This window comes from Typopeltis vanoorti, chromosome 14 (assembly GCF_054136105.1).
Source record: "Typopeltis vanoorti isolate ZY-2024b chromosome 14, IOZ_Tvanoo_1.0, whole genome shotgun sequence".
NCBI classification, from domain to species: Eukaryota; Metazoa; Arthropoda; class Arachnida; order Uropygi; family Thelyphonidae; genus Typopeltis; species Typopeltis vanoorti.
The window spans coordinates 71,822,317-71,847,048 of NC_143562.1; the positions used below are offsets into that span (position 1 = coordinate 71,822,317).

Below are 24,732 nucleotides of genomic sequence, written 5' to 3' on the forward strand. Positions count from 1 at the left end.
TATAAATATTTGCTTTAATAGACATGGGATAGAATGCCATCTAACACGATTCTAGTACGATAATGTTATATTGGAATGCAAAAGAATTAATAAAGTCCTGTACTACTGTGTACTTACTGAAATCATGTAAATTTTCAAAAGTTAAAATTTACATGACTAAATTTTCTCTACGTGGCACTAAACTAATGTGATTATCCTTGATTAATCTTCAAAGCTTAGAAATAACAGTACAGTTTCAATAAACACGCGCTTTTATTATTATGTGATATCTCCAGAGAGTCCAATGATTCTTCGATGGAGGGTACCAACTCTACAGCTCTCTGTCTCTACCACTCACTCCACGACGAACTGCAACTACCCCAACGCCATCAATCGCCCACCACACCCATTTTCAGAGATAATCACAAACATCCTTGCCCATGGCGGGATTCGAACCGGCAGCCTTTTTGTTGGAGAGCAGATGCACTAAATACTCAGCCAACCAGGCGGCTTATTATTATTATTATTATTATTAATATTAGTATCATAACTACACACACGTATACTTGTTACGTATACACGCACGCTGATATAGATGCTCGCGTTTTTATATTTTTAAAGTGGTTTTAATTGAGGTTTTTAATTTATAAGTGTTGCAAGATAATTCTACGTGTCACGCTAAAGACAGAGATGTATAGTTCATCGAAATCGGCTAAGCAGAATCAAAATGTTGATGCTGAGAGTCTTTGACAAAGAAGACTGTGGTCACCAGTGATCAAAGAACAAAGGACGCCGTCATTTTAACACACACCCTATAGTTGCTCAGGGATAGAAAGTCCAAAGATCACCGAGACATCGAACTTTACTACTCAAAATGGCCTGCAACAAGCGTACCAAGCCGTTAAGCGACGACGAGGACGGACCATCTGGATGCGATAGAAGACTCCACTACGATTGCTCCGTGATCTCGGAAACCACATGGAAAACAAAGGGGTTTGTGAAACGTATCGAATAGCCCTGTCCAGAATGCCGTGAGAGAATGAAGAACGAAGAACCAAGGAAAAGCAACAACGCACACCAATGTAAGTCCCTTCCTGATACTAAATTACAGTTAAATTACGTTCATTCAAACTAACGGTTAAAGACTTGCAAAATACTCCCATGAAACAAATTAAGATAAAACTCGAGGGGTATGAACATTACCTACAATAATGATACGTTTTAAGAAATACTAGAAATACTGTGCAAGACAAATACGAAATCATCGTTAGGGATAGAAGCAGAAGAAACACTCAAGCGCGAAAATGAAGAATTGCGGAAAGAGGTAAACACACTCAAGTGTCAAATCGAGCACATACTACAAAAAGAAAGAAAAAACAAAACTTCAAATTGAGGGAATACCAAAAGAAAAGACAGGGGATTTAAGCAAATAGTGCAACTGATCGGCAGCAAAATTGGCATTCAAGTCGCAACCATAGACATCGCCTCTATTAACCAAGGCCCATAAAAAAAAACAAAGAGAGACAGCCACCAATCATCGCTTGTTTTACCAATAGATGTTTGAGCAACTCGCAGTAACCAAGAAAACAAGGCCGAAAACTTCCATCCTAACTGAGAAGAAACTACCAACCCAACACCAATCTATAAATAAGAACACTACACTCCATTCTTCAAAAATCTTTTATAGCTAGCAGAGAAAACAAAAACAGAGAAAAACTACAAGTTCTTCCTGTCGAGTAAGGATTCACAAATATTCACAGATATAAGACAGATTGAAAGCATTCCAATTTATATAATTTAAAGAGAATCCCACCTACACAGCCTACACAGTTCTCCATATCCTTAAGAACAAGTTAAATTATTTTATAAACTATATCATGGGGATCTAAAATCTATCCGAACATATCCAGTCAGAAAATATGAACTTCAAAGTCTTTGACACTTTGACATGATAGCAGGTCTGTGGAATGAACTGTATGAGACCAAGTTGAAGATTTGTGGGTTGCAGAAATTGGTTGATAGGCAGAAGAGGGGAGATATGTTTGAGACATTCAAATTGCTGAAGGCTTTCTATAGGATTAATTCAGAGGATATTTTTGTGATCAGGACTGGTGGTAGGAGAACTAGGGAACATCTATGGAAGCTGGGCAAGATTGTGGTTAGCAAGGGTGTTAGAGCTGGATTCTTTACTTTTAGAGTGGTAAATGAACGGAATAAGCTGCCAGAGTCTGTTGTGGGTGCTACGACCGTGAATGAGTTCAAGGCAAGGTATGATAGATACTGTGAGAATGCCGAATAGTTGTGTGGACATGATGTTTAGGTCCTCCCTCGATGAGTCTAAGGACTCCCTGGAGTCGTCCGTCATAATAATAATAATAATAATAAAATATAGCATTATCACTTACTTGTTTTCTAATCAATCATAAAACAGATTGTTCACCCACTCTACGCAGAAATATTCAAAGTAATCCTGCAATGAATCGTATTGGACCAATTAAGATGGGTGCTGATGCGCTATGCCCTCTCAAAACTTTCGTACATCGATAAAATGCAATCCCACGGTCAGGAGCGCCCACAGGGGTGGGTCGGGGTACTTTTCCTCGGGATCAATTAAAAAATTCCACAAATTCGTCGTCATCCGGTAGCATCCTCTAGCAAGAGGGTTGCAGCAGATGAGCAGCTCTTCTCCATTTCTCTCTGTCTGTCGCTTCCATCATTCTTAAACCAGTCCATTCCACGATGTCATTAAACCACTCTAGTTTGTCTTCAACGTCTTCTCCTCTCTTCAACTTTCCCTTGTAATATAGTTCTTGTCAGGTGTCCCGAAGAACCTCTCAGAAGATGTCCTGCAAATCTAGTCTTTCTTTGCTTAATATTCTTTAACAGTGTTCTTTCCATCCCAACTCGTCTTAAAACTTCTTGATTTGATATTCTTTCTGTATAGCTAATCTTTTCCATTTTTCTATAACACCACATTTCCAATGCATTAATTCTTTCCATATCTCTCTTTCTTAGTGTCCATGACTCACTTCCATAACTTGCAATACTCCAAACTGTTGCTTTAACTATTCCAATTCTAACGCATATTTTAGTGTTCTTGTTTATAAAAATTCTCTTCATTTCCATCAATGCTGATTTAGCTTTACCTATTCTATTTCTAATGTCCAACTCTGAAGTTCCTTTCTCTGAGATCCAGCTACCTAAATATTGAAATCTTTCCACTTCTTCTAAAATCTTTCCTCTACATCTTATTTTTACATTATCTCCTATTTTTCTACCCATTATCATTATCTTGGTCTTTTTGTGTTAATTATTAGTCCATACTCTTTACAAGAGTTTTCAATTCTTTGAATAATTTGTTGTAACCCATTTTCACTTTCTGCCATCACTACTACATCATCCGCATATCTTAAGTTATTAATGATTCTTCCGTTTATTTTTATTCCTTCTTCTACATCCTCAAGTGCCTCTCTAAACATTTGTTCACTATAAAAGTTAAACAATAATGGTGATAACTTGCATCCTTGCCTGACTCCTCTCTCCACCGGGAATTCTCCTGTTTCCTCTCCATTTACACATACTGACGCTATTTGTGACCAATATAATCTCTTTAAAATTTCCAAGTCATAAGAGTCAATATCAGTATTTTCTAGAATGTCAAAAAGCCTTTCATGTTTCACTGTATCAAATGCCTTTTCAAAATCTAGAAATCCCAAAAACAACTTTCCAGCATTTAGTGTTTTCTCCCCAATAATTCTTAGACAAGTTATAGCCTCTCTAGTTCCTCTGTTGGTTCTGAATCCAAACTGTTCCTCATTCATTTCTTTTTCTATTTTATTCCTAATTCTCTCTAAAATTATTTGCACCAGAATTTTTGCTGTGTGAGTTATAAGACTTATCGTTCTAAAATTGTTACAGTCTAAAACTCCCGTCTTTTTTGGAATGGGGATAAAAATTGATCTTCTAAACTCCTCTGGTAATTCTTGTCCTTCATAAATTCCGTTAATAATTTGCCATAACACTTCCATACCTTTTTCACCTATATTCCTTATAAGTTCTATCTGTATACCATCTATTCCACAAATTATAATCGTAAAATTGATTGAGAAATGTAATCTTACATCCTCAACCCTGGAAATGCTTTGTCTGTCTTAAAATTTTATTATAAATTGGCCTGTTGCGAGGTAGCCATAGAACACGTGTTTTATGTCAGTAATAAAACATGTGTTCCTGTTTTTGGTTCATGTTTTTTCTGATTTGTGAACAGTGACCGGTTACTTTGCTGTCTGTGTCTAGTGAGTCACTTAGTGAAGTGTGAATTGTAAATTTATAGTGAAACAAATTTAAAGAAAAAAGACATTTTTAAATGTTAAGTGTATGTAATTTAACATTATTTTACTTGTTAGTTTTATGATTTTTTTGCTTTTAAACTGAAATAATTTCATTTAAGATTAATTAGTTAGTTTATTTTTAATAATTTATGCCTGTCAATTTTTTAATATATGAAATTTTGCTAAAACTATTAATTCTGAATACCTTTTTGTTTCCCAAAGAATTAAAGATCATTAATTATCGATGCAAAATGAAAATAATGTATTTATAGTTTACATCGACAAATAATTACGTATAGTATATCTTTAACATATAGTATACCCAAGGTAAAAAACCTTTCTACATATATATGTAGAAAGGTTTTCTACATATATATGTAGAAACCACGATTTCATGAAATTTATGTCTATAGGTTTATTTTTTTTTCAAAATTTTTGCCATGGAAACTCTTTTTAACACGTCTTCTTCATTAGTATCTATTACTAAATTTGGTCACATTCTGGATGATAGATCGAGCTAAGGTCTGAATATGGGGTAGTTTAATTGCATCTATTTCCTTTTTTTTATTTATTTATTTTTGTGCTGACTGTTTATCAACTTCTGTATTATGGATACAACTGAAAGTAGCACTACAAGAGGAGAAGTAGAGAATGAATCACCTTGACTTTTTTTAAAGATTTCGATAAAACAGTGGATATACTTTTGTGTCATTGAAAGACATCCTGTTTGACTAAGACAGTGTCTCTAAAATGGTCAGCTGATTTCATTTCTTCTTTTAATGTAGTTTCAGGACGATGAGGACAATTTCCTTCAGATGACCATTAATAAGTTCGTGTTGTAATTGTCTTTTGCATATTTTTAAAAATATCCTTTATATCGAATGTGTTTTTTAGCACTTTTAAACTCTAGACAATATATTTGATCATCTGTAGGTACTTCTTTTATTTTTAAACTTGCAACTTCTTTCATATTCCTTAAGTTTTCTTGTAACGAATGTACTCTAATTATAGAACAGCCTGTCAAAAAATGTAATTGAGCATACTTCCGTTTTCAAGTATTGGTCGATTATTACATTCATAACGGGGTTAACTGCGTTTGTTTTGTTAGATTCCCTATCTCTAAGTTCTCTTTCTACTCTTAGCTGTCTTAGTTCCTGTTGTTGAAGCAACTCGATTGTATTGCTTTTCCTATCATACAAGTACTTAAATTCGTAATGTTTGTTCTCATTCTACTTGAATGTCGTTTATATTGGCCAAGGCCAGAACAGACAAAGTGCAAAATTCTCACTTTATTCCTGCAAATTAAATCACTTTTCCTCTTAAATGTAACCTGGCATTTACTGCATATCATAATTCTGCAAATATTTCATTTCTGTGCTTATGTGACTTAAACAATGTTGATTGACATGTTATCGTGTATTTATGAAACCATTTTCAGTTCTTTGGAAATTCTTCGCTGAATCAAAAGTTCCTTATCTCTTTATGCCACCTACATTGATAATGTAGGGACGCGTCCCCTGGGTGCCGGATAGGGGAACCCACCGTGTGTGTTTGTGTGTGGTGGGGTGGTCCGAACATACTGCATAAGGACTCGTGGACCAACAGGGCCATAAGGGGCAATCATCTTGATTGTAAGGGAAGCGGCACTCCCATGGGCCCCTAGCTGGATCTATCCTCTCCTTCTTGTATTTCGAGGAAGATCCACTTATTTTAATCTTTCCTATAAGGCGTTAATGCCAATTCTTCTTATTTTATGACCCTTATGCCATTAGAATACTCGAGGGCCATGGGGTCATTTCTGGCCTTACAACTATGTTCTCTCTATAAACGTTACTATAATTCTTCTGTAATCTACTATTTCCCCCCTTCAATATATCCTATGGGTTTAAATTCGGAAGAAGGCTAGTTCAGAAGCCTTAAGGCAGCATCCCTACCACTTAACTATTCCATCGACAGGCTAGTCCCCTGATATGGAAAACATAATTTTACTTCTAAGCTCACAGAAAAAGATAATCTGATTGAATTTATGGGAAACGACCCTGGAATGGAAAAAGTAAAACAAAAATAGAAAACAAAATATAATAAACATAGCAAACTGGAATGTAAGAGAAATAGCATATAAAGAAATAGAATTAGACAAATTATTAAATGAAAGACATTTTAAAATAGAAGTAATCACTGAAAACAAAAAAGAAATTAAAGGGAACTGTGAGAACCGAAAATTGTAATGTGATATACAGTGGAGTCGACAGAGACCAAGGAGCACAAGTAGGACTCAAGATTCATAACTCCCTTTCAAAACAGTTAAAACATTATAAATTATGGAATGAAAGAATAATAGAAGCTAGAATAAAAACAGATAAAGGCAATTTAACAATAATTGGTTTATATTCCCTAAAAGAAGGAAGAGAACAGGATAACATTGATTTTTATAATCAGCTACAAAACATATATAATAAAATAAATAAGAATGATTACGTAATTTTAGCAGGAGACATAAATGCAAGAATAGGAAACACAAAAATTAATAATAATATAGGAATACATGGAGAACATATTCTAAATAGGAATGGTAAAAACTTGATTGACTTTGTAGTTTATAATAACCTAAAAATAATATAATGAATTCCTTCTATAAACATAAAGACATACATAAATACTCTTGGGCAGCAAGAGGATGGAAATTAATATTTGATTACTTTATATTAAATGAAAAGACATCAAAATTTTCACTAGATATTAGAGTTCACAGAGGATATGAAATAAGCAGTGACCACTTCCTTGTTAAACTAAAATTAAGATTACCACCTAAATGGTTACAAGTAACAAGAACAGAAAGAAAAATTGAAACATTTGTTTATAAAACTAGACTATTGAATGACAGAAATGTACAATGGCTATACGAACAAAGAATTAACCAATATCTAGATAAAATAAAACAAAATGAAGAAATAGAAATAGAATGGCTTAATATAAAAACGATATATAAATGCAGCAGCAAATGAAAGCTTAGGAAAGACCAAAAAATTCAATAAAAGGAAAAAACTGAAGATCTGGGATGACACAATCAAAGAAATAATCAAGAAGAAAAAAGAAGCCGTTCGCAAATGGTTAAGCAGTAAAAGATTAGAAGACGAAATAGAATATAAAAGAATAAGAGCCATAACTAAAAGAGAAGTCAGAAAAAGAAGTAGAGAATCATGGAACAAATTTGGTTCTAATTTAGAACATGATTTATATAAAAGACCCAATGCTTATAAGATTTTGAAACACTTAAATGCAGGTACCAAAAAAAACATAAAATTAAACACTGAATTGAAATTAGAAGAATTTCAAAATTACTACACAGAATTGTGGAGAGACAAATATTTCAAAAAAGTCAACTGGCAAACAATTAACGAAAATGAAAAGGAAATAACTAAAGAAGAATTAGAAATCAGCCTGAAAGAAACAAGAAACGGAAAGTCACCTGGAGAAGATAAGCTAGGTTCACAACTATGTAAATACGCAGGAACAAGATTCAAAGAAAGACTCTTATTATTTTTAAATAAAATTTATTCAACTGGTATCCCCCCAATAGAATGGAAAAAAGCAATTGTGATTCCTATCTTTAAAAAAGGTAATAGAGATGACCCTAAAAACTATACAGGTATCAGTATACTAAATTCCTGTTACAAAATATATAGCAGAATCTTAAATAGCAAACTAATGAAATATTCCGAAAGCTGCCAGAATCTGTTGTGGGTGCTATGACAGTGAGTGAGTTCAAGGCAAGGTATGATAGATACTGCGAGAATGTCAAATTGTTGTGTGGACATGATGTTAAGGCCTCTCTCCATGAGTCCAATGCCTCCCTGGAGTCGCCCGTAATAGTAATAATAATATTTTTGATTACATTGCTTACATATGTAGTTATTACATACATACATTCATTTGATTGCATTTGATACATTATTTATATTTGTTTACATGTGATACATTACATACATTTGTTTACATATAATACATACATTACATATATTGGGTTACATGTTCTACGTACATTACATGCATTTGGCTACATATGATGCATTTTGGATGAGAAGTAATTTCTCTGCTTTCATTCTCGAAGCTTAGTTGAGGATGACACCAGTTGGTTATTATTTATTGGTTTGTTTGCTGTATTGAGAAGCTAAGAAATCTATGATTAAGAAATTCGCCCGCGCACTCACGCACGCACGCGCACGCACACACACACACACACACACACACACACACACACACACACACACACACACACACACACACACACACACACACACACACACACACACACACACACACACACACACACACACACAATAACTTGGAATCTACTGATGCGTCGCTGAACTGGAAGCCTGAACGAATATATTGTGTTTCATTAAGTTTGTATGGTATATTGGATACTTGTTTCTTGTTCATGGAACTCTTTTCAAGCTATTGTATAGTTTGTAAGGTTTCTGTATTCCAAAGGTAATTTATTTATCATGTCTGGGATGTAGAAGTTTCGTCTGGCCTTTCCGTAGTGATTATTGTATTTATATGTGATATGATTAGTTGTCTGAGGTCTTGTTATGCGATATGTGTTTCTGACTGTCCTGCAGTTGGCATCAAAATAATGTTTTAGCAAAGCTGCATAGTGACATAAATGTTTTGCTGTCAGTATTTTCTGTTCTGACATTGAAATATTTATAAAGTCGTTATTGTCCCTTTGTTTCCAAAAGATCACTTTTATGATTTTGTACTGTAGCGACATTAATCAATTTAGTTTGTAGGGTGCACTGAAAGCATACGTTGTTATAGCGTATCTTAACATATTTTGGCATAGTGTTTTGTATGTAAGTGTTTTTAGGCGTGTGGGAACTATATCTTTTAACCGGTAGAGTTTGCCAGTTATTATTCGGAAATTGTTGTGCAGATCGTTTATGTGGCTGTTCCAGTTCATATCTGCATCGAAGTAATTTCCAAGGTATCGTATTGTTTCAACCTGAGTGATTGTAGTGGTTTTGCTGTTCTGTGTGTTCTTTATGTTGGAAAGTGGATGTTGGATGGTTATATATTTGTTATCAACTGGTCTAGTCAGTGCATTTCTGAATATCATTAACTTTGACTTATTTGAGTTTAGGTGGATTTTTTATGGATTTTTTGGTGCGCCAGTCTGTGATCAGATTTATGTCATGATGCATATTTGTTTGGGCTATGTTTGTGTTATTATGGACGGATATTATCGCTGTATCGTCTGCATATTGGAATACCTTATCTTTGAAAGGTAGCTGATTAATATCGTGCGTGTAAATGTTGAATAGAGTTAGGGAGAGTACAGCTCCCTGTGGCACTCCACAGGTTACTGGTAGCTCTCTGCTTCGGTTTGAACCGATACGTGTGTTATGATTTCTATTTTGGAGGTAGTTTGTAAACCACCTGTGCAGAGGCCCGTCTATTCCAACATGCCTAAGCTTTTCTAACAAGGTTTGATGTGTAAGTGTATCAAATGCTTTAGTTAGATCAACAAAGACTACCATGGCAATTTTGTTTTTGTCTAAGGCAGTATTAATTACGTTTGTAAAGTCTTCCAAGAGAGATGTTGTTCCCTTATTTTTCTGAAAAGCATATTGAGTTTTGGGGATAACATGAAAGGTCTCTGTGTATGCTGTGGGTTTCTTCAGTACGATCCGCTCCATAATTTGATTGATAATTGGTAATGTTGCTATGGGTCTGTAATTGCTGATTAAATTTCTTTTTCCATATTTGTATATGGGTGTGATTATGGCGGTCCTGCATACTTGGTATCTGTCCTGTTTTAAATATTTTGTTTATTAATTTTAGTAGGATAGGACCTAAGCTAGTTGCATGTTGCTTGATATCCTTTAGTCTTATACGATCATTTCCTGGGCCTTTGTTTGGTTTGATTTGATGTATTGCTGAGAGAAGTTCTGCTTCTTTTATTGTTGGGAAATATAATGTCTGTTTTGTTTGGTTCAAGTTGAGTATCACGTTTTATTATTGCGAGAATATTTCTGTGCAGTTCTTGGATTGAGTCTGCAAAGTATTGGTTAAAGTCATTTGCTAGTTGTTGGATACGTTTTGCGTCTTTCATGAAGCTGTGTTTTATGGTTTCGGAGGCGGTGGTGTTGGGAGCACAATCTAGTATTTCGTTGATCATGTGCCAGGTTTCTTTCATGTTGTTTTGTGCAGAGGTTAATTTTTGTCTGTAGTAGTTTCTTTTTGCATTTCTTATTTGTGTGGTAAGGCGATTCCTTGTTATCCTATATTCAGTTTTTAATTCCTTGTTATATGGATATCGCTTTAATTCTTTCCATAGAGCGTCCTTTCTGTGTATTTCAGTGTATTACGTTTTGTGTTATCCAAGGATTTTGAGTAGTTTGTGAGCGAATTCTGACTTTCTTTGCAGCTTTCTTATATATTTCCTCCACTTTGAGTCTAATGTTGTCGTAAAGAAATCTGCTGAATCTGATGCCATGTGTTCCCAGTTGGTTTTTCTTATTTCGTAGTTAATAATAATAATAATAATATAATAATAATAATACAAGACGTTTAGCAATGTTCCGGAGGTGCCATTTTCGTGAAACTGACAAAATAGGATTTGTCAACGGCCACCATAGCATGAGGAACAAAGAGTGATGTCGCCCAGCTTAATACGATATAAAACCTCCTTCCACTACGATGACTGCAGCAACCCTACGGGGTATAATTTCCACAAGCGTATGATAGCGATCAATGAGAATTTTGGATCATTTTTCCTAAAATCATGTAATACGTTACTGGAGTGTGGAGCGGACTGACGCCCCATGACCTCAACTGTCATCAGGGCTATGTGGTGGCTAATATCAAGTAATACAAATAAAGCGATAATACTATGAAGATTATCGTTTTGATGTGCACTTTCTCATGAACAAAAGGCTTTGTGGAACTTGAACGTTCGTCTTAAATCAGTTCAATGAGTTACTTATGCAATGAAAAATATGTAATAACGACCCTAAATTATCTCAGATTTATATTCTAAAATAAAGTTTAGTATAAATTCTCAAATAACAATGATCCTAACATCCCATCGTCAGGCTTTTCCAAATGTATTATTTGAAATTTCTTGCAAAGAAAGATTTCATAATTAACATAACGTGCCACATTAAAATATAATCAAGTATGTATCAGGAATCGTGCGTTGTGTTTCTTCCTGGTTGCTCGTATCAGTGTAGGCGTCCTTGTTTTTGTTTTTTTTTTTCGATAAAATTCGAAGGTCTCTCTGATAAACTTATAAAAATTACTGCTAATTATATTTCATTTCCTGCTGTTGTACAAAATTCGGAAGGAAGTAATTCAAGGTTGCTGGATGAACTTTGGATTTAGTCACAGAAATTCGACAGAAACGTTATAAAAGGAAGAGCGAGTTGCCATAGTTGCATTAAGATCAACAACTATTGAAGATATTCAAAGTAAACGATGATTATCCAGAACATAGCGTTTTTATGTATCTTCCTGGCTTTGCTTGGAAACCTTAATGGAGAAGACGATTTTCTCTGTAGTAAGTTTTCCAACCATTTTACTGATTTTTATTGTAAGAATTTATATTTCTTCCTGTTTCGAATAATGTTTCCTTGTAGTATGAGGCAGCGCAAACAACTCTAAATTTTTGAATGTTCCATGGCGTTTATATAATATAATAAAATATAACAGATTCTTTTTTATGGGAATACCACCTAAGAAAGTTATAAACGTATCCTATTAGTATTTTGGGTGGATTAGGATTTAAATACACAAGAATCCTCTTGTGCAGAAAAAAGTATTAGTAATATTTCAAACCAAGTTTGATTTTGACAATACAGGGTGCAGTGTCACACCAAGACATAAAAATTATTTGGTTAGTAGCTATAATAATAATAATAATAATAACAAAATTCTTATCGGATAATTTGACTTATGAATTGATTGTGTTGAAACAAATATGAGTGTTCATATTCATAAGGGCTGTTTCCTTCTCAATTATGCATGAAAAATTACAGCAGTTTAAAGAGAAGAACGGGTTAACAGTATTCACATAAGTAAGAAACCGGAAAAGAAAAGGAAAATAGTTAAGTTTTGCATTATATGGAATCATTTCTGTAAACTTTTTAAGACTGTTTAAATTTTTCAAATTGAGTTGTAGCGTTATAATAGTGCGATCTTCATATTCAAAGATACTTGCTGAATAATACACAACATTTCCAAATTGCTTGCCAATTTGGAAATTAGCAAAATTCTAAACATATTTGCTAATTAGCTATTTTGATTGTCACTCCCATTTCTATACATTTTCTCTCTCTCTCTCTCTCTCTGGCTCCCTGAAATTTAAATTAATTTATTCTTTGTATCATTAAGGAAATGAAGAAACCCGAAACAGAACTGCTAATTGTTTAAAGCTTTTAGCTGGGGAGGTAAGTTTAATGTGATTTATAATATATAGTAATTAAAAGTAATTAATGTACTTAATTTGACAGCAGGGATATTCTTGAAAATATTAGTAAATAATGTGATCTATGTTCACATTGAAGTACTGAATGTTTACTTATTTTATTGAAATACTAATATGATATCAAACTCAGTTATGATCTTCATCTCGTAGTTTCTTTTAACTATTTTACATCTATATATTACATTTTATTATTCTCCTGTTATTGAATCGTGTTCATTCACATATAGTTTTAAACTGGACTTCCTTATGCTATCTCCCTCTTCCGATTAATTTCTTTTTATCAAAATTTATATTATGGTGAAATTTAAAACTATCAAACAAGAAAGAAATTAATGCGCTTTTATCATTTTTTCAGATTCGACTCGCTTTTACAGAATGCTTTTCATTACACTTCCCTAAGAGTGAAACTCCAGAACTGTCATTCGTAACTGATTCATGCAATAATGGTAATAGTTCCAAAGAGGTAAGCGTATTTAAATCTGTTCGATATTTTAGTATTGTTTACCTTATTATACTTTATAACGAATTTGTTTAATTTTATTTGAATTTCCTTTTAGTATGAGATTGTTCCTTGTATTAAGTAATTAATTTGTTTCATAAAGCAAAGTGTATGTATAGTGTTTAAGTTGTAAATGCTGTTTGTAAAATAAGCGGAATTAATTTCGATTAATTATTACGCGCCTCATCTTTTTGACCTACTTCACTCATTCCAACTATACCTTAGATCTAAATATAGAATCAAAGTTTAGGAAAGTTATTCTAATAATTCCAGCCATCACTTACATTTTTATTTATTTTTATTTTTTTTTATCATAATAAAACCAGTAGAACTGAAACGATATCAGACTCATTTCGTGTCCTGTAATATCAAAGGAATTACATGACACTGGATGATGCAATACTTCCATCTATCACATTTTTTAAAGGATTTTTATTAAATCTGAATTTATTAACAGAACTCACATACCATGAATTATATCGCTTAATGATAATAGATCTAAAAATCTCATTAGAAAATATTAGATCAATGTATCTGCATATATTTTAATGCTTAGACTTTAACGCTAATGAAGAAATTCTGACTTACGATTTTTTTTTTACCATTTAGTTCCATGGCTGCATGGATGAAAAAACACCGAATCGGGTATGTATTTAGAAATTGCTTTTTAAATAGAAAAATAATAATAATTTACTTTTAATTCTTAGAGATTATGTGTGAGGCATTTGATGATTTATTTGCAGATGATAAGTGAACAAGAATGACATTCAAATCGCAAACATTTTGTGATTTGGGACTTTTTTTTTTCTAGTGCTGGGATTTATTATTACATATTTCACGAAATCTCGACCCTTATACGTTATTTAAGGCTTTAGATCGCTTAATAAAAAAACATTTTTCCAAACACAAGCTTAACGAAATCCAGCACAAGAATTCATCTTGTTTAGTAATTTTTTTTTATTTCTTAATTGTAGGCATAACCCACTTTAACCCGTGCTTATTCTTTTAGAGTATTTTCTTTTCATTGCACACACAATCGAGTTCGCATTTATATCTAATCTAAATTTCAAATGCACTGGCAATATACACTAAATGCGTGTATGCCGGTGCGCATGCATTAAATTATACCAAATTTGATGTAATTGAAATGAAGAATCCCCATTTCTTAATTTTAAATTACATTTGTGTTTGCTGAAGAAGTAACACATTTTCCTTCTTGTTGGTTTTCGTTATCAAAAAGTTATTTAAATTACATTATTTTATTTTACATTTGAGTACTTTCCAAAGATGTCTGTATATCTTCACCTTTCGAACTCCAAGATATTGTTGAGGTAGCCAGGCGTACCTTTCGTTCAGCGCCGAACATTTCCAAGTCCTTTTACATTCGCAATTGACAGTTATTTGTACACTATTTGCCAATAATTGTCCGAAGACTAGCCATTTACAATTGACACGAACTGGCGATCCTTATTATCGGGAATGTCCACGTTTGGCTTTGATCGCTTCCGGCACCATTTGAAGGAATCTTTCCACCAATTTGCGGAAATGTTTCCACCAGACGTCAGGTGTAATTTATCTCCATTTCTCCACCACAGCAGCACTGAGTTCAACGACAAATCGAGAGCCTGCTGCTCTGGACCTCGATCGCGTTACAATTCGTCCCTTAGGTGTTTGATGGGATTGAGGTCAGGATTCTGCGAAGGCCAGGACAGTGTTTTTAATTTCAATCACCTCTTCATACCATTCCATAACAGCGCTGCAGCTTTGGTGCATTTGCTATTGTCGTCTTGATAATAACACGGGTCCGTTTCATAACACCTGCACAGCGTATGCAGCACCTGAGTATCCAGAATATCAGGGTACTGAGCTGCACTCATTGAACCATGGTCAACAACCAATGGTGCCACTCCAAACAAGTCGAATACATAACACATCATTAATCCTCGTACTCCTACAAACCTTACTCTGGGTATGGAGGCCGCCTGCTGAACATTTGTTAGCAAGTGCCATCAGACGGGAAACAGGTGAACCTTCATCCATTGCTCCACAGTAGGTCAAGTGTCTAATTCACACGCTCTTTGCGTCAGGACCGACGAGCGGCTTTGTTCGTCGTCACGTATTATCTGTGCCGACTGTAGCCGGTTTTTGCATGCCACCTGTTTCAGCACTCTTCTGTCTCTGTCAATCATTTCAAGCGGCCACCCTGGATATTTTCTTGCACTATTAATGACAGAACGTCTTCATATGTTGATTACATCGCCAAGCATTGATTTTGGATACTCTAGTAGAGCGACAATGTCATCACGGATGTTCATGCCACCTGTGTGATGATGACATCTCTCTCTCTCTCTCTCTCTCTCTCTCTCTCTCGAAGTCACTGAGTTCACGTCGTGTTGCCACACAACCTGTTCTATTTGAACAGCAATGGTACGTTTGGAAATGCCATCAATGTGACAGCCCCACGTTCACACCTCTGTCGAAGTCATTGAATTCAAGTAGTGTTGCCATACTATCTCTATTCGACTGCTACGATGAAATAGTATTTTCTTTCTATCTGTTCACCGGGTGTTTAGGTTATTAACAAACCTGGAATGTTACATAAATTCAAATAACTGGGTTGTCCGCACAATTATTTTTAGATATAGTAGTTAGATTATCGAGGTTTCAATGCATTTTAAAAAATATCCCATTTTGCTCTTTCCAGACTTGATTCATTTTTGCAGTGCCGTCGTTTTGGCCATGAAATATTTGCAAATTTTCTATTATTTTATAAAACAAATTCTCCCACACCGCATAATTCGGGCACCCAAAATATTATAAATTTCAATATTGGAAACATTCGGTTCTGAAAATGCGATTCGCTTTACAACCACACATTTTTTCTGATCACTTTTCGTTTTTTATTAAGATAGTTAAATAAAAGATAAGAAATGCCTTTATATTTGCCTTTATTTATTTTTCTTAAATTCTGTAATTATTCCATATCTGCCTCCATGATCAATAGATAAGTATGTGTCATATAAAATTTAAATAAATATTTTTTTATTGATGTAAATTGCAGTACACGAACCTTCCAGTGGAAGAGTTAATATTTTTTATCATTTGAACCATGAGAATGGCACTATATAGTCTTAAATATAATCAGGATGAATCCAGTTTTTTTTAAATATTTTTTGTAATTCATTTATGAAAAGAATATGTTTAGTGTGCGGCTATTCATCTAGCCAATATCAGATAACTGCCACATGTGGGATGACAAGCGCAAAATTCAGGATGTTATTTTATGAACTGGGCCCCAGGAATGCAATTATAAAGGAATTAAACATAAGGTCACAATTTGGTGCTTGTGTTTGATGGGGTTGAGGTCAGAATTCGGCGCAGGCCAGGGCAGTCGTTTAACACCCACCTCTTCATACTATTCCATAACAGGTGCAGCCGAATTTCTGCTGTGGAACATCTAAGTTTCTCTTCGTACGGTAGTTACGACGCAAACAAGTGATTCAGGTCAGAGTTTTGTGATATGCGCACGTTATCAAAACTGTCAGAAAGAATAATGTATAACATAAATCATACCTGCGTAAATCTGTAAGAAATGTCTATTTTCACCCTAATTACATTAATTATATTATTATTACTGTTAAGTTCTTCGTGTGAATTATCTGACGTGGGAATAAATTTCAGAAACTGAAAATCATATTCTTTATTGTAGAAATATACTGGAAAACTGTACGACATATATTTTCATCCAATAAGTATTTTTTAAATGACCGTGATGCTTGCGGATAAATTTACACTTAGATTTAATGATTTAGTGAATTAGAATCAATCAATTAATAATAATATGTAAATGGCAAACAATTTTAAAATTTAATGAGAATCCGTGAAATTTTCATTTGATTTAAGTAAAAGTTAATTATTATTAATATTATTATTATTATTATTACGTGACAAATCCACAGAGTCCAAGGATTCATCAAGGATTCACCTATTCATCTATTAGGGCACACTAATAAAAGTGATTTTATTTTAATAAAAGGTCAGATAAAATTCATTTCCATCTAAATGTTGATAAACAAATCTGATCGAAAATATAATCATGCGGAGGTTGCTCTGGTTAAAAGGTTCAATCGAATTTTCGGTTTTGTGACCACATTTTTATTAAAACAGAATGGTTTTAAAACGAAACAAGTACTAAAGAACAAACCCAAGTTTCGTTTGTCGTCAGACTAACATCTTCAGGGGTAAAGAATACTAACAGTTTAAAGCACAAATTATAAGAAATCACGAAAAAACAAGTTCATTTTTTAGTATTATGAACATCAAAAAAGTTCTTTAAAAAACCAAATAACAGAAATATACAACCGTTAACACCTGTTAGCTGGAAACAATTCTATTTGATGTCACATTCTGTGGTTCACTTTCACTCTGTCCGAGGTCTGAATTGGGTAATTGTTTGATAAACGGTGAAAAAACTTTTGATTTAAAATCAAACCTTGATTTTTGTTGCACTGCGAAGGAATTTGATCATATTTGCTGCCGCGTTGAATTTTCTTGTGAAACAAATTTTATCAATGTAGGACATGTGTGTTCTGTCCCAGAGTACATCATGGTCAGTAGAGGTTGTGTGAAATGTGCGGATATTATCCGATTTCCCCGTCTGGCCTACGTAGCAGACAACACAGGAACAGTGAATATTGTAAATTCCTGGTTTTTTCATTGGGTGATTTGGAGGTTTCGGATGATGAAGAGATTTTGATATCTTTACAAGTGGTAGGAAAGTCACTTTTATGTTGTTTTATCTATGTTTACAGAAATACTATTTTAATATCGAATTTGAATACAGTAGAACCGAACACACAGATAATTAAACTGTGTATTATTAATGTACGTTGAAACTCGAAGAAATATTTGATCACCAGTAGATCAACATTTTCAAGGCTTTGTCGCCAGTCTGTGAAAACTGTGTTTTCCAGCCTGGTGGCAGAGTGGTATTCCTTCTTCAACGATCTCTGCACGTTCGAATCCATCATGGGTTACGGATAATTGTGATTTCTTTGGTTTCTAGATCAGGGTTTGCAGAATAAACTAAAAATAAATTTAAAACAAATCAAAAGATATATATAAAAGTAATAAAAATAGAAAAAAATCTTTAAGCGACCAATGGGAGTAATCTATCAAAGCTTTAAAAAACTTTCGTGACATAAAAAGTCTAAGTGAGAGAAGAAAGAAAATTGATGTTTTATAAATAATTATGGCTATTTGGAAAGAGCCTCATTCTCTAAGGACGCATAGTTTCAGGACATACAAAATCAGGATGCATTAAGATGCAGTTATATACTAGTGCGTACTTTAAAGACAGGAGCATAAAATACATCAAATAAGGAAGAAGATATATTAGGAAATAAAATTCATCATGGGGAAACATCGGGAAGATATTTCTCGTAATACATGGACATCCAGTCCAAGAGATGATGATGAAGTTGAGGAACACTCAAAAATAAGTAGATGCTTTATCATTTATAACATTCAAACTGAGTGGTTGGGCTGCATTAGTAATATTCAAGTAATGACAAGTGGGAGGTGCTAGCTATAAACGGGCAACAAAGCGAGAGAACAAATATTTGTAGAAATGAATGCAAACAGTCGAATAATGTTACAAGTGGAGGTAACACCACAAAGGTCCATGTGGTCGTTGACAACAACTTCAGATACCATTAGATACATCCGTACATCGTGGAACTTTACTTTGAACAATGTTTAGGAAAAACATGCAGAGAATTTGATTTACTTCATTAGTGGAAAGACGTTTAGATTTATATAATTTGTCTCTGAACAAATTTTGTTTGCTTATTAAAATTAGAATACACGGATATGTGAATATCATTGTTTTGATAAGATTTTAACAGGTAACTGTGAACGATATTTCCACATAAACATAATGCTTCATTGTGGTTTTATGAGTGTTCTACACACACACACACACACACACTTTCAGGATATATACAGTATATATATATATATATATATATATATATAGACATGAACATCATCACATTTGATTAGCCTCCACAGAGTTCTGATCACAATCCTATTGAATATCTGTACGTTAAAAATACCAAGCTATTTTTAAACTTGGTTTTACTCCATTTCCAAAGTAAGCAAACAGACAAACAAGTAATGTTTGCGCCTGCAAGTGTTGCAAGTCTAGCTGATCCTACAAGTAGTGCAAGACCAAGGCAACTAATGGTAAAAATAGAATAAGCTCTGATCACTAATCTTAATATTTTCCCTTAATGCAAAGCACATCTCAAGGAGGAGATGTATGATGCTTTGTATTAAATGCAAGGGGCTACTATCCACACCGGTTTCGACATACATCTCCTCCATGAGATGTGCTTTGCATTAAGGGTAAATATTAAGATTAGCGATCAGAGTTTATTCTACTTTTACCATGAGTTGTCTTGGTATTGCACTACGTGCAGGATCGGCTAGACTTGCAACACTTGCAAGCGCAAACATTACTTGTTTGTCTGTTTGTTTACTTGGGAAATGGAGTAAAACCAAGTTTAAAAATAGCTTGGTATCTTTAACATTTATTATACCCAAGGTAAAATACTTTGTACATTTATATCTCCTCCTGAGATTTTTATTTAATAAGGTTAAAACACTTATGGTAACTTGTTCTGGTAAAATAGTTATAAGCTCTGTATTACTAAATCTTGGTATTTCTAGCCTGGCTCCCACTGATGAAACCTCAATAATGGTTGAAACCGGTGGGGACTATTATGAGTTCGCTGTCTTAAAGTTTTAGCCTTAAGGGAGCAATTTGAGTCTCCGTTGAATGTGTTTTCCGGCACGGCCCGGTGAGGGTCTTTGTCGGTGACTGCTTTTCTTCGGAATATGAGCGGTTCTGCTCAGTGGTAGTGGTAGGGGGAAGGCCATCACCGAGTGGAGCCAACGCTGAGATGGACGGTCTTTCGCCCATAATTGAGTGGCCTAGGGAACGTCCGAATTTTTAGAGACGGCTTTACTTATTCATTAGGTCGAAACCGGTCTGGGTAGTGGTCCGTGTGTTTAATACAAAGCATCATACATCTCCTCCATGAGATGTGGTTTGCATTAAGGGTAAATATTAAGATTAGTGATCAGAGCTAATTCTACATTTACCGTGAGTTGCGTTGGTCTTGCACTAATTGCAGGCTCAGCTAGACTTGCAACACTTGCAGACACAAACTTGACTTGTTTGTCTGTTTGTTTACTTGGCAAATGGAGTAAAACCAAATTTAAAAATAGCTTGGTATCTTTAACATTTATTATACCCAAGGTAAAATATATATATATATATATATATATATATATAGTGTGTGTATATATATATATATATATATATATATATATATATATATATTCTTTCAAAGATATATACTAATACCCAGATTAGCTAAAGCATTATTTATGAGAGAAACTTACATTTATGTATTACTTGCAGCCAAAAGAAACTAGTGAGTCTGATTACAAGAGTACCATGGTAAGTCATTATTTCATTTCAACATTTATTCCCTCTGTATTTTATCAGAAATTACAGTAGTATAGCACTTATAGAAAGAAAAATTTAAATTATGCGATCTTCATAAAATGATTTAAGTCATTCTTGTTGCAGAAATCCACAGTATGGAAAGTGATTGTATTTGAATTAGAAATATCTTTGCTCGTATTCTTCCACATTAATCAAACATAATGGATAGAATAATTTATTGAAAACGCAACAATTTTCCTGAATATTCTTGTGTTTCACATCATGAGGAAAAATCGAGTTGTGTCTGATTAGCTGCGAATTGCTGGTGACTCGAGGAAAATCTCTGCAATCTCTCTGGAACATTTGGTCTTGTTGCCATAATACGTGATTTTTAGTTTCCTTTGAAAATACTGTCCGTCCTATTTTCGGATCCCTTTCATTCTCTTTATGTGTTCAGATTCGCGGGATTCTCCCGACCCTGCATGCCTGTTCTAATTAGTTCAATACATTCTGAGAAGTGAATGAGGATGTTTTGAAGGTTTCATGTTGTTAGATATTTTGTTGAGGGAATTAAAGAAAACCTTTATTTTTTATTAATTAATGTATATAAGGGAGAAGTATTTTTCCCAGAAGTCTTGCACTTCATATTCATGTTTTGGAGGTAAACGTAGAATTTTGTTGACAAATGTTGTAGTGTAATCATTTTAGTAGGATTAAGGTCAAGTAATGAACCAATTGGTTTTTCTTTTATTTTATTAGTTTAGAATCAGTAAGCTATATCATGTAGTGAACGAATAATGACAAATATCGTCATGGCGAATTAACCTCAAATATTTTTCTCTCAACGTGTTCTGCTCGAATACTTCTGTTTCTGTGTCCATAAATAGTAAAACGTATTTACCTAGAATTCAGCAGTGAGTTTAATCGTAGAATGAATATTATTTACGAGAGTGAGAAATAACAGCAAAGCTATTAGCATTCTTTTAAATTAAAACATAGCTTAATTCCACTCCTGCTTAAAAAAAAGTAATAATAATAATAATAAATTTTATAAGGCAGTATTTACATGATGAAATTTCTAAATGAATATTAAATGAAGTCAATATTTGCTCCCCACCTTTTTTTTTGATCACTTCTTGTTCTTCTAAATCATAGGTTGCCAAACCTTTTCTGGCCACCGCCCACTTTGCAATACATAAATTTTGTAACGCCCCCTATTATAACATATTTCAAATATTTGAGACTGAATAAAACCATATTTCAAATAGTCAATACTGTGCTGTCGACATTTCTTCTTATATTCAGACATAATGAGGTAATAAAATTTGCAAAAATATTCCAAAATAAAAGATTTAATTTACACTTTGTATGACTCCACTTATCTATCACACTCTCGACTGATGATTGTTGGTAAAGTACACTAAAAATAATGAAACTTATTCCTAAACCACTGGTATTGATAGATTTGAAATATAGCCCGAATCGACTTGCATGCATTGACTGGTTTGCGATACCATCGTACTCATTCTTTGAACAAATAACTGCAAGCGCCCATATTCCTGTCAAAACATGCTGAATTGAGTGAATTACCTACGTAATAGTTGACCAACATACTACTAGCTAAGACTCGTCTGCTGCGTGGATAGACGAAAGCCTGTATGGCACGATCAATTTATACAATAGCAAAAAATGAATAAAATTTTTAAGTATATAAAAAAAAAGGGAGTTAAAATATCCTGTATGACACATTCAATTTTCTCATTCACATAAGAAAATTTATTAAAATAGAACACTTATTTATATATAAAAATATTATTGATTGATTCATTGATTTTAAATTATAATAGCTCTTTCATGTGTTCTCTCTTATTTTTTTCTCTTATTAAAGATATGCGTGGAAACCTTAGTTGAAGAAGAACGTCTTCGCCAAAATGTGCTGATTCCCCCTCAAGTAGGAATTGAAAATGTATGGCGAAAGAAGTAGCCACGTATTAGATTTCTGTATTGGAAGATTTAACCTGAATACTTGAAGAGCAACGATTCTCAATATTCCTACAATTAAGTCTTTATATTTTAAAACAAAAAATACCCTTTTCAGCACGTTACTGGTTCACAGAAATGTTTTGTACAACAATGAGCATCATGAAACTTGAACTCTGATTGAAATAACACTTCTTTTAAAAATTTGCGGTACTTTAGTAGTAATATTAATTGGAAAGATAAATTTTGTTTAAAAAAACTCCACAAACGTATACGAAAATTATTGCATAATCAATTGAAAGTTATGTACGTGAGATTAGCTTATTTCGATAGCATTGAAGAATATATTGAATATGTTGGCTTGTGTGAGCGGGCACGCGTTGAACGTTGGTATAATGAGAGTAATACAAAGCACAATATGTATAGAACAACATCTTCGTGAGTATAACAAACTTATCATTTGGATAACAACGATTGTATTTACTTTCTAAAACAGAATAACACTTCAAGTTATCTTTCGTCATATACTCACTTCAGTTTGAAATTTATCCTGCTAAACAATGTTGAGAAACGGTGTTCTAGATTTCAAACTCATCAATTAATAATAGCATATACTTATCTAATATAAGATAATGGAATAATATTGTGCATAGCAGATGTAACTTTTTTGTTCTTTGAATAAAATGTTATTATTTCTGAATTTTAAAAATATAACTTCTGTTTCATTTGTAAAGCGAAATGACCCGCAAAACACGGCATCATTCTTATTCTTAATATTGAACAAAGACGCAGGGAAGAAATTGAGCAACCTGGATGGTTAAATACGCATATTCTGAGTTTAATAGATGGATAGTATTTTACATTATTTAAGCTAATGGAAACTGGATGATGTCAGAAATAAACTTAACAAACGGTACAGCAAACTACACGGAAAAGGGAAGAAAAATTTTTTAAAAAAATAAACAAAAAGAAACACTTGGTCGTTTTGTGTCATTTATTACTAAATTAATATGAATAATTAATTATATAATACAATTACATATTGTTTTCAAGACTGGGATTTCATGATATCTATAGCGATAAATATATTTCCACAAAGCACTACATACCCATATTCCAACACTCAAGTTTCACTGAGGACATATCTGTCAAGATTTCATTCTATTCTGCTGAGTGCATTACAATAATTGTTCCAGATAAACTTCAAGTTAAACTTGTGTAGCAGTGCTGATCATGACTTGAAATCAGAGGATTGGAAAACTGTAATTTGAAGTAGCAAATCATGACACATACCCTTCTGCTCATGTTAACCAGTTGAGCTGTTGCAGATGCCACGAAAACGTTATTTACAACAAAGCTCTGTCTGAAAACACGACGCTGATTCTATAGACATAAATTAATTCAGGAACTACGCCGTAAATCAATCTATTATGGAAAGGTCAAGTGCTGTGACAAGAGGGTTTGAAAGATTATTTCCTCAATGATGCCTCAACAGGAAAAAAAAAAAACTTCGGAGGATGAGAAATCTTAGAGCGCTGTTATCGGACCAAGAGAAAATTGGTTTTGAAATACATGTTGAATGCGAATCATAGCATTAATTTTTCTAACTGTTTCCAAGGTGTGGTCGAGCAGTCATACACAATCATGTACCAGAACAGGCAATTCCTTCTGTATAACTTGGCATTTCTTCACACACACACATGACACTAAAGACAGGACTGATTTAATGTCAACACATGTGCTAATAAACACTTTCACGCCTTTTTCACATAATTAAAATTCACAAACATTTGGCAATAACATTACATTAGAAACGATACTCGTTTTCTTATTAATGAAGAGGAAGAGGTAGCTAAAGAAAACCTCAAATTTCTAACAGATGCTTTCTTACAAACGGTTTTAAAAAACACGGACAACATCTTGATCCCTGTCAGTG

The 24,732-nt window shown here is 33.6% G+C and overlaps 1 protein-coding gene across 1 annotated transcript; it reads left to right on the forward strand.

Moving 5' to 3' along the window:
- The first annotated feature begins 11,719 nt into the window (after positions 1 to 11,719).
- LOC150099636 (uncharacterized) lies at positions 11,720 to 23,510 on the forward strand. The gene is made up of 6 exons (XM_090403721.1): positions 11,720 to 11,874; positions 12,708 to 12,763; positions 13,157 to 13,264; positions 13,910 to 13,945; positions 20,790 to 20,828; positions 22,705 to 23,510. The coding sequence occupies exons 1-6, from the start codon at positions 11,793 to 11,795 to the stop codon at positions 22,798 to 22,800; spliced, it is 417 nt and encodes a 138-aa protein (XP_090259847.1). The 5' UTR covers positions 11,720 to 11,792; the 3' UTR covers positions 22,801 to 23,510.
- Positions 23,511 to 24,732: the final 1,222 nt, after the last annotated feature.

Coding starts and splice junctions, on each gene's coding strand:
- LOC150099636 (XM_090403721.1), top strand. CDS start 11,793: ATGATTATCCAGAACATAGCGTTTTTATGTATCTTCCTGGCTTTGCTT. Junction 12,764..13,156: donor TAAAGCTTTTAGCTGGGGAG/GTAAGTTTAATG, acceptor TCATTTTTTCAG/ATTCGACTCGCTTTTACAGA. Junction 13,946..20,789: donor ATGAAAAAACACCGAATCGG/GTATGTATTTAG, acceptor TATTACTTGCAG/CCAAAAGAAACTAGTGAGTC.